The 10,601-nt window shown below is 41.7% G+C and overlaps 1 protein-coding gene across 1 annotated transcript in view; it reads right to left on the reverse strand.

The window, feature by feature from the left end:
* The window catches only part of LOC118803028 (histone-lysine N-methyltransferase EHMT2-like), a 24,229-nt gene extending 22,223 nt beyond the window's left edge, over window positions 1-2,006 (reverse strand). Inside the window, exon 1 of the mRNA XM_036563522.1 lies at window positions 1,891-2,006. Coding sequence (XP_036419415.1) covers window positions 1,891-1,917 — 27 coding nt within the window. The 5' untranslated portion in view covers window positions 1,918-2,006. The remainder of the gene's footprint in view (window positions 1-1,890) is intronic.
* Between the last annotated feature and the right edge of the window lie 8,595 nt (window positions 2,007-10,601).

The following is a 10,601-nucleotide window of genomic DNA, read 5'->3' on the forward strand; positions in this document are numbered from 1 at the left end:
TTTTGGTTCTATATAGAACCATATACAATACTTTCTCCATGAGTTCTATACAGAACCATTTCATGCTTAAATGGTTCTTTGCATAGTGAAATCCTTCTTCAGATTGATGGAGAATATGTTGGATATGGTTCTATATACCACCAAAAAGGGTTCTTCTGTTGTTACAAGCTTGACATCGTAACATATAAGAACCTTTTTGGTGCTGTAAGGACATTTCAAAAAGGTGCTATGTAGAACCATACACAACACATTCTCCATCAATCTGAAGAACCATTTCATCATGCAGAGAACCATTTAAGCATGCAATAGTTATATATCGAATTCATAAACCTAAATAGAACCATTCCTTTTACTAAAGAACCTTTGAAGAACCATTGTTGAGAGTTTAATATAACTAAGTAACTCTGAACTGAGTGAAGCTAAACTACAACAGCAGCTCATTCACAACAACACTGTACACAGTTACAGACTGTAGTCCATCTGCTTCTCCGCATACTTTGTTAGCCCCCTTTTACCCTGTTCTTCAGTGGTCAGGACCCCCATGGACCCCCACAGAGCAGGTACTATGTGGGTGGTGGATCATTCTCAGCACTGCAGTAACACTGACGTGGTGGTGGTGTGTTAGTGTGTGTTGTGCTGGTCTGAGTGGATCAGACACAGCAGTGCTGCTGGAGTTTTTAAACACCTCAGTGTCGCTGCTGGACTGAGAATAGTCCACCAACCAAAAACATCCAGCCAACAGCGTCCTGTGGGCAGCGTCCTGTGACCACTGATGAAGGACTAGAGGATGACCAACACAAACTGTGCAGCAGCAGATGAGCTATCGTCTCTGACTTTACATCTACAAGGTGGACCGACAAGGTAGGAGTGTCTCATACACTCTTAAAAAAATGGTTCTTCCAGGGTTCTTTAGCAAAGAAAATGGTTATATACAGAACCATGAAAGCTTAAAGGACCCTTTGCATCAGAAAAGCGTTCTTTGGATTGATGGAAAATGTGCATGGATGTGCTATAGACTGTTCTCTATAGAACCTTTTTGAAAAGGGTCCGTCTGCTGTTACAAGCTTGACACATAACAATGTTCAGTTCCATGGTTCCATGTAGAACCATCTACAGCACGTTCTCCATCAGTCTGAAGAAACCTTTCATGAGGCAAAGAACCCTTTAATCATGCAAGGGGTTCTTTGAGTGTTCATGCTTCTACCTAGAACCATTTTCGTCACTAAAGAAGCCTTGAAGAACCAGTGGACTGTGAATGGACACAGTGTTTAAAAACTCCAGCAGAACTGCAGTGCTGAGAATGATCCCCCACCCAAATAGTACCTGCTCTGTGGGGGTCCATGGGGGTCCTGACCACTGAAGAACAGGGTAAAAGGGGGCTAACAAAGTATCAGAGAAACAGATGGACTACAGTCTGTAACTGTAGAACTACAAAGTGAGACTATATGGTCAGTAGAGCTGATAAAGTGGACAGAGAGCGTAGAAACAAGGAGCTGGTTTGAATGTTTTGTCTGACTGGTGTATCAGACACGCAGCAGGTCTGATAGAGGTCTGTTTTACACTGTTAACGGACCAGTTTAGCTTGTTTTCAGCTCTTCAGCTCCTCATTGATCAGATACAGAGGAGTATCAGACCCGCCGCTGCGCTCCAGCCGTTTCCAGCCTTTAACATCCCTAACGCTGAAGTTTGTTTACCTGCTCTCCAGCTTCTTGTTCGAATTCTTCCGTTCCACCTTAAATGGTGCAGCAGCTACATTCCGGCGCTTCAAGCGTTTCAACAGCAACTGCTGCACGATTTAAGGTGGAACGGAAGAATTCGATCAGGAACCTGGCGATTCGCGCGTGTGCGCGGATTAATGTGAAGACCTGATCTTTGTTCTTTCTCACTCACCTCGTCCATCCTTCCTTCTGTCGACATGTTTCTCCAAAAGAGGAGGAAAAAGAAAAGAGACTGACACAGCGGCGACGCGCTCCGACAAATGGCTGCTTCAACCGGCACAATTTCAAAATAAAAGTCTCTCCACCGCTTGCTGAATTTACATTGCTTCTCTTTCTTCTTTTTTTTTCTTTCTTACTTTCTTATTTATCCATTCGTGACAACACGCAAGTCCTTTATTTGTTTATTTTATTATAAAGTCTTTTATTTCATCATTTCATAATCATAAAATTATTTAGTTTTTCACTTGGCATGTTAGCCAAGCATATGTATATATATATATATATATATATACACATACATACACACACACACAAACAAAAACATTATAATTTTTTATTATCAGTTATTTTGTTTTAGCCAAATAATAGCCGAATAGCCAAACTATTCTTTTTAATGTTATTTTAAATACAGGGCATCAAGACTAACCCTGCTTATACGATTGTTATAAAAATCCCACGTACCATTTTTGTTGCAAGGGCTCAACTGTTGCTGCTACTTGGTAACCATCTACTATTTATTAACTCTTGACTTGCCAACACATATTTCCCTGCATACATGCATATACATACATACAGCAGAATATTCAGACTGAAACTGAAAACATTTTTATTAATTAACCAGGGATTTATTTAACACTTCCACATTTTAAAGATTATATAGAACAAATATATTAAGGATCAACCACACACAGAATCAGTTGTCATCCAGCTTTTATTTAGTAATATTTTAGATGGACTTTCAATGACAACCTATAATCAACATTTATAAAGAAATGAAGAAATGCATGCATGTAAACGTGCAGAGTGCTTAGAGGCTCCATGGTTCAGGTTATCCTGCCTGCTGAGGAGATCAGTTACAATTTAAGTCACAGATAATCAGAACCTCAAATGAGCATAAAATCATGGGTGATACACAAATTTACCAGTCATAGTTTTATCATTTATGCAGCCTGTGGCCAGTAATATTACTTTGTCTCCGTTTTAGGGCTCTGAAAAGGCTAGAGTCAGTCCTGGGTTGAAGTGTTGATTTATTGATCATGCAGGATGTGAGAGATTTAGCTGAGGGGCAGGGGTCAAGCAGAGAAACTGCAGTCCAAGATCTGGAGGATCCACAGACGCAGGTCAGAAAGAATTGGAGGAGCATCGGCAGGTGGAACAACCAGGGGGTACGGAGAGGGTGAAGACCGAGTTGGTAATGGGAGGATCCAACAGGACTGGCAGCAGTGGTGCTGAAAAGTCTGCAACAGGTAGTAAGGGAGTGTAGAGAGGGTGGGATGAATGAGGGAGGAGTGGGGGTGAATGAGGCATGAGAATGAAGAGACAGAGACAGAGAGAGAGAGGAATAAAGAGAGGGAAAGAGAGAGGCAGAGACAAAGAAAGAGGGTGAATGAGGGAGGTGTAGGATAAATAAGGTTGGGGTGGGATTAAAGAGGGATTGAAATTAAAAGAGAGAGAGTGTGAGTGGGGATGAAGAGAGCTTGAGGATAAGAAAGGAGAATGTCAGAAGGTCAGAAGACACAAAACGAGGGGTCAGAAGAGTGGTCATATGAAGTGACCAATATGGGACACAACACAATGCAACTCTACACCTGTAGTGTCAGAATTATCTCTAGTCAAAACAAGGTGAGCTATTGCAACAATTACTGTCACCAAATATCAGGGAATATGTAGGCAATAAAACTAAATAAAGCATTTTCTTTCAGCAGATAACTTTCAACCAGATTAAACTCAGCAACTTAGGTTCACCACATAGACCAGATAACTGGCATGCTAAATCAGCGGGGAAACAGAGCGAATGATAGGCTGCATTTCCCACTAAATACATGTGATGAGTTGGTACAGCACAGACTCAAATTCCAGTGATGAAAATCAAGAGAAAAACAGGAGGCTAGGAAAACAGCAGCAGAGAAACAGGCAGGCAAAAGGAAACACTGTCCAGCAGAAGAGAGTCCAGGATTTCATGGTGAGAGAAAGCTGAGAACTGACATCAGCTAACACACGCTTGTGTTGACTAACATCATGCACAGTGATGGGGGACAGCAAGGCCCGTTGTAGAGAGAGAGAGAGCGAGAGAGACAGAGAGAGAATTAAACTTTCTTGCAAATGCTGTGATTGGAGGCCTTCTGTTATTTAAAAATGTTTAAAAAAATATCCCCACCCCCCAATTAAGCCACGGCCTTTTCCACCCACGAGCTAGGTTTCCCCTCCATCAGACGATGCTGCCCAGCTGGGAGGGTGTTTATCGCATCATGGCATTTTCCATCAACTCAAACCCTGAGCAACAAACCACAGCATTGCACAACAGTGTTTCAGATTTAGCAGCACTGGTCAGAGTTATTGGGGTCTCAAAGTTGCAGATTCAGGTCAGGTTTGGGTTTCAAATTCAGCAGTACCAGTCGGACCTGGTCGGCTCGGGTCGGGTCTCAAAGTTGTGAATTTAGGGTGGGTTTCAAACATAACAGTACCGGTGGGGCTTTGTCAGGTCAGGTCTTAAGGTCATGGGTACAGCTGAGGTTCAAGCTTTGATTTCATGCCCAAGCAGACCACTAATGTAGTGAGAATCCCCTCATGACGAAAAAGGCATGAAACTCTATAAGCGTGAAATGCTCCCCATTTTTGAAATGTGTTAGGATATTAGTGAGAGTAGTGACCTCAGTCCTCTTCAATAGTTGATACAGTGCCAGAAATAGCAAGAGAAGATACTCTGGTACCCCACACCAGCCAAAGTCACATTCAGCACACAATGTATGATAGGATTTTGAATGATGAGTTGATTTAACTAAGTTTTGTCTCACCTCACTATGCACATCAGCTCAAAAACCTGTTGACCCCTGGTTCAGCAGTCACGTCTCGACATCTTCTCCTAGCAACTCTTCTAGTGTGTTTTGGCCGTCTAAGCCTATAGCGAAGCAGGCTGCCAGTATGTGGCAGCATTGCAGTTATGCTGCAGGAGCACTCTTCCTTCGGGGCCAAGGTAACGACATATTATTAGCCCCTCCATCCTGTTACTGTGAATGATTGTTTCTGGGGATCTAGAGAAATCTTGTCCTTCACAATTATCGGTTGTGTTATTGATTGTCTTGAAGTCCGTTCCTCCTGGTCATTCCAGTCTAGCATGCCTGCATCCGTCACTCTGTCCTTGTTGAAACGTGCAATCTCTTCCAAGGTCAGAATATCCTCTAGGAAGTGTACGTGGTCAATGTTACTAGCACGTCTACTGCTTGTGAGATGGTAGGTGCCAATATTACAATGGCTTCTCGAGATCTCGTTGAGGAAGTACTTTGAGAGCTGGAACGCTGTGAAGACCATCTTTTCCAGTGCAACCTGCTTCCATTCAGCATCCTTTTTAGTGTGAAAGTGAAGCTTTCCGAAGAATCCCAAGTGATTTCTGACATTCTCAGGCCAAGTTTACTGAGGGCAAACCTGGAAGACCTTTTAATCTGGACCTCCAAATGGATCTGGAAATAATTGGCGAAGGCTGGACTCCATTCAATCAAGAGCTCCTCTAGTCTAACATTCCATTCTTCCTCCTTTTGGGAATGAAGGAGATTCTTGATCTCACTGGCATACACACAGACATCATTTTCTCGACTTGACATTCTGACCTTTTGCATTAAGCGCCTCCAGCAGTGGACCATGGAAGCATGTGGTAGGATTGTCTTGAAGGAATTCTCAACTGCAGTTTCAGGATCAATGCAAACCACAAACCTTTCAGAGTCAAGCTCTGGCAGAAGGCGTAGAAGTTCAGCAAAAATGGGGGGGAGAGCTCTCTCTTCGGTACTGATGTATCAGGAAAGCTAATGGAATTGCCGGACACTCCTTGAAGTCTCTATGGTGAAAGAGCACAGGCGACACGTAGAAATCCCCCAGGTCTAAAGTGGAGTTGTAGTAAAGGACATGTTGTACATTTGGGTTAGAATTCTTCACCATTGCTTGGAACTGGTCAATCATTTCAGGCAACGCAGTGACGATAACCAGGTCTGGACGCACATGTGAATCAAAGTCCTCCAGCTGATTGATTGTATTTTGAAACTTCTGTATGTGGTTTGCTTTTGACCGAATTGTCTACCATCTCATGGTACACCTGTGCAGGGGGTAAATTTTTCCTCTTTGATCTTTGGGAGTACCCCAGGTATCGGGATGTAGGCCCCCTCATCTCTTAAGTAATGTATCAAAATGTACAGTGCAACACTGTCGCACATCTCATATGACCGTTTTCTGAAGTCTCCTCCTTCACTCCAAAGAAAAAAGTAACACACTTTCAGGGTACCCTTAGAGTGAGGGACCCTCTTCATACCCGTATTTGCTCACAGGATGTGGTCAGCTGTCCAGTCTTTGTTTTCCCTGATAATTCTCATATGAGTAGACGTAAATCTCTCCAGACTTTGGATGCACGAGTGGATGCAAGCTGACTTTGCTTTGGTCGACGTTCATCAGAAGTGCGACAGCCTCGTCCACCAACAAGTGGCGCTTTCTTACAGTATACACCTGAACACCTCTCGAGTCCTTGTCTTCTGCCTCTGTGGGTAATGTCTCTTAACCGTTATGCTCTGTTTGTGGCAGCTGGCCTTTTTCACAGATGCCCACAGACCTTAAAGGAGCCTCCTGTGAAGCAGGACTTGTGTCCACCATCAGACTCCTGTGCTTCCTTACAGGCTATTGCGTCTCTCTTTCTCCAAGCATTGTAATATTGCCTTCTCCTTGCGAGTGTGTTGGGTTTTCCTGTCTCTGTGACGATTTTTCCCCACAGTCCATCTTTTCTTCTGTGACCCTCCCTCTGCAAGTGCTCTTCGTCAACGTGCCAAACCAACAGAGCTGCTCTCATTTCCTCACATATCTGTTTTGTGATGTTATATGGCATTTTTCATCAAATTATACTTATCCTGAAAAACACAAAAAAGTCAGTTATTTTAGCTGGACTGCCCCATGAGGCCAACATAAGTGTCACTGTACATGAGTCAGTCATCACCTAAGAAATGTAATGAGTTTGCATACTTTAACACTAAAATCTGTAATATCAGACAAGCCATTAATACATCTACATCCACCAAAGAGCCCATGTCCTCTCCATCACCACATAAAGATGTCATGGTTAAAATGTGCCAGTTAGTGGTATCAATAATTTTAATCAATACAGATAGTCATCTCAAATCCCCAACTTGCAGTCTTTACATTTTACCCACCAACTTTTTAAAGCATGTGTTTCACTCAATAGCAGCAGACATAATTTTTTTAGATAACTGTATTTTCATTTGGAAAGCACTTTGAATGACAGCGATGTATGAAAGGTGCTATATAAATAAACTTGCCCTGCCTGAGTGACTGGCTAATCAAAGAGTCCCTGACACTCAACAGTAGGTGGCAGTATACACCACCAAATGTCCTTATACCCACCCAACTCTACAAATATAAGGCTAATAAATAACAGAAGAAAGCAGAAATACATTAATTGAAACATTTGGTGTTCCAAAAAAAACAAAAACAAAAAAAAAAAACCTACCAACACAGCACAAGCGCACTGTCTGATCAACAACACTCAAAGCTTTGTATTAGGGACAAATCTGCTAGTAGATGTTTTTCAAGCTTAAATACATCAATTCAAAGTGTATTATTAACACAGTGTATGATTTTTTTTAATTAAAAGTGGAAAATAATTCTTAGGACTGCAGATGTCATTATAGGCATTCACTGAAGTTCCATTTCAATACATTAAACAAACTGTGGATCTGTTTCCATGTGAACAGCTTGTATAGAAATCTAGCATTAAAACATTAATTTGATAAAATGTAATAAATTTACCCATTTCTTTAAGTTTTGCTTTCTACCTCCATCACACCGATGTTTTTGGCCATAAAGATTAGAAATCGTCATATTAAGTGACCGGATGAAGAATAAGGGACATCGTTTAAGTCCTCAGAGGAGCAGAGTTCAAAAAGCTGGTAACTTTTGACTTTTGATAATTGATCATTTGTTTTCTTCATCTTTGACCGGGTCCATCAAGCATAACGTGTCCATCAAGCAAAACAAAATGGACAAAAAAAAAATAAAATAAAATAAAGGGTTCTTTAAGGGTTCTTTGGTAAAGACAGTTATTCTGTGTAGAACCATGAACACATTTGCATGCATAAAACGTTCTTTGCATGGTCAAAGGGTTCTTCAGACTGATAGAGGTGGAGCTGTATATGGAGCCTTTTTGAAAATGGTTCTATATATATAGAGCCAAAAAGGGTTCTGCTATTGTTACGATAACGCTATATAGAACCATATACAACATTCTCCAACAATCAGAACATCTCACCATGTAAATAACCTTTACTAAAGGACTTTACTATCTTTAGGAGTGTAGGCCTAATTTAAGCATGTAAATTACCAGTTAATCTTTTTAAGAGAGCAATTAAGCCTGAAATCGGTCTAAAGTATCCCCCTCCGTCAGTAGCCTGGTCTGATGGGGAACTAGTTCTCACTGTTATTTTGTACAAAGTATAATAAATGGTTACAGAGGTGGGAAATCTGATTGGGGCAAGAAATTGTATTTGAAACTGTAGAGGACAAAATGCACTGATATGAAAGATGTTCAAAATTAGCATGTCCATTTAGCACCGATCTCATACAATAACTCACCTGTGTAAGGTAATTAAGCTCAGCATGACTAAGACGAACATTTACAAATGTATTAAAACACTCCTTTATTATTTCTTAATTCCTGTAAGGCGACATACCCCAAAAACTAACAGACCACACTGAATCTCAGCAATAGATTATAAACCTTACCAAGATGGAAATTTAACGAGAGAGAGAGAGAGAGAGACTCACACAGACTTGATCACATTTGGGGAAATTACACATACATCAGACAGTCTACACAGCAAGAGCTGCTCTCAGTCAGGCCTGAGGCCCCGAAAGGTCACCTTTCACCCAGTTCTATGATGGAAATACCCAATAAGCCGCCACCAAGTCTTGTAGGATAGACTGCGGATGTAAACAAGGCCTTCTCATGCTACAGCAAACTTCTCAAGGAACGTACCACAGACCTCACAGAGACACAAAAGCCAAAGAGCTCTTATTCATACATGTAATAAATACACTCTTAAGAAAAATATTCTACATTAACAAGAGGCTAACTCGATTACAGATTATCTGTATCCCTTCACTTATATTTGGGCTCAAGTGACTCAGGCTGCACCACTGACTAAATGCCAAAGAGTTGCTAGAGTATAAGAAGTCAGGAGATATGCTGTATTTATCTTGTGGTCACCAACCCTGGTCCTGGAGGTCTCCTTTCCTGACGAGTTTAGTTTCATGCTACACCAAGATCAGTGCTTCCTCCTTCCCTACCAATACCACATTTATCAGGCTCTCACTGCCTCATTACACACACCTGATTCAGCTCATCAGCTGGTTAAGGCCTTCATGAACTGACCTCGGAGAGTCAGATGAGGGTAAACCCTGATCTCCGCAGCACTTTGGCCCAGACAGTCCCCAGTTTGACACACCTGCACTAAAGCATCTGAGCCAATCAGGAATGTCTGAGGAACTTAATCAGCTGGAGCAGGTGCGGCAGATTGTGGCAGGAACTACATACCTCAGGAGGGGTAGATCGCCAGGACCAGGGTTGGTGTCATGGTTTGTCAAACCTGAGTCCGCAGCTCTGCTCCAGACACTGAACTCAAAACTCAAAACAACCAGGATGGGCAGGAAAAGGCACAGTTGAAGATTAAGGCTTTCCAGCAATATGTGGTAACCTGAGTTGGCCCAGGCAGCAACTAACAAACCCACAAAAATCCACACTTTCTAACCTCTTTTTGGGTAAGGAGGGGTCAACACCTGACCAAGTCACAGTTACCATGAACACCCTTATTCCTGAACCAAGAGGTAATATATTTTTAAACATTATCTCAGGCCAAGGCCGCTCTCAGGCCTGAGCCTTCAAACTTTATTCACTTCATTCATTATATTTGCAGTTGTTTTTTTTAATTTATTTCTGCTACATGTGCACTTTTCCTTTTTCCCCAGGACAATTTTAATGTTTCAGCATATAAACAGACTCCAGCTGTGTGTGTGTCCCATCATGGCACAGCCTTTGGCTGCTTTGTCTCAATGCCTCAAGGCCACCCACCCATACACACACAGCCACTAAAGCCACACAGCACTTATATACGAATAGTCATGATTCAATTTATCTATTACTTAAACAAAATCTTTTATATTTGTATTATCAAATCTCCCACACCTGCTTACATCTCAAAAACAAAAGTACTTCAAAAACACCAAAGAGTGGCAGAAATAGTATTAAATGTTGAAATGATCTACATGGACTCCTCCTTCACCCCTCCTGATTATGTCATTCTACTTCAGTCTGGGCACCAGTGTTTCTTTTTAACCCCAAAAATTTTAGGACCTCTTTGGCTACCATCATGTCTGATCTGTGTAGTTGTCCCTGGGCTACATCCAACCTTAAAAAAGTGCTACATCATTCCTATTGGCTGACGTCCAGCACCTCATCTCAAAACGCTCCCTGTATTTCCAACCGATCAGAGGTGGATGAGGTACACAAACCATGTACTTGAGTTAAAGTAGAGACACCCAGGGTAAAATATTACTCCAGTAAAAGTAGAAGTTCCTCCCTTTAGACCTCCACTTGAGTAAAAGTACAAAAGTATTTAC

The sequence above is a fragment of the Colossoma macropomum genome, unplaced genomic scaffold (assembly GCF_904425465.1).
Source record: "Colossoma macropomum unplaced genomic scaffold, Colossoma_macropomum, whole genome shotgun sequence".
Lineage (NCBI taxonomy): Eukaryota > Metazoa > Chordata > Actinopteri > Characiformes > Serrasalmidae > Colossoma > Colossoma macropomum.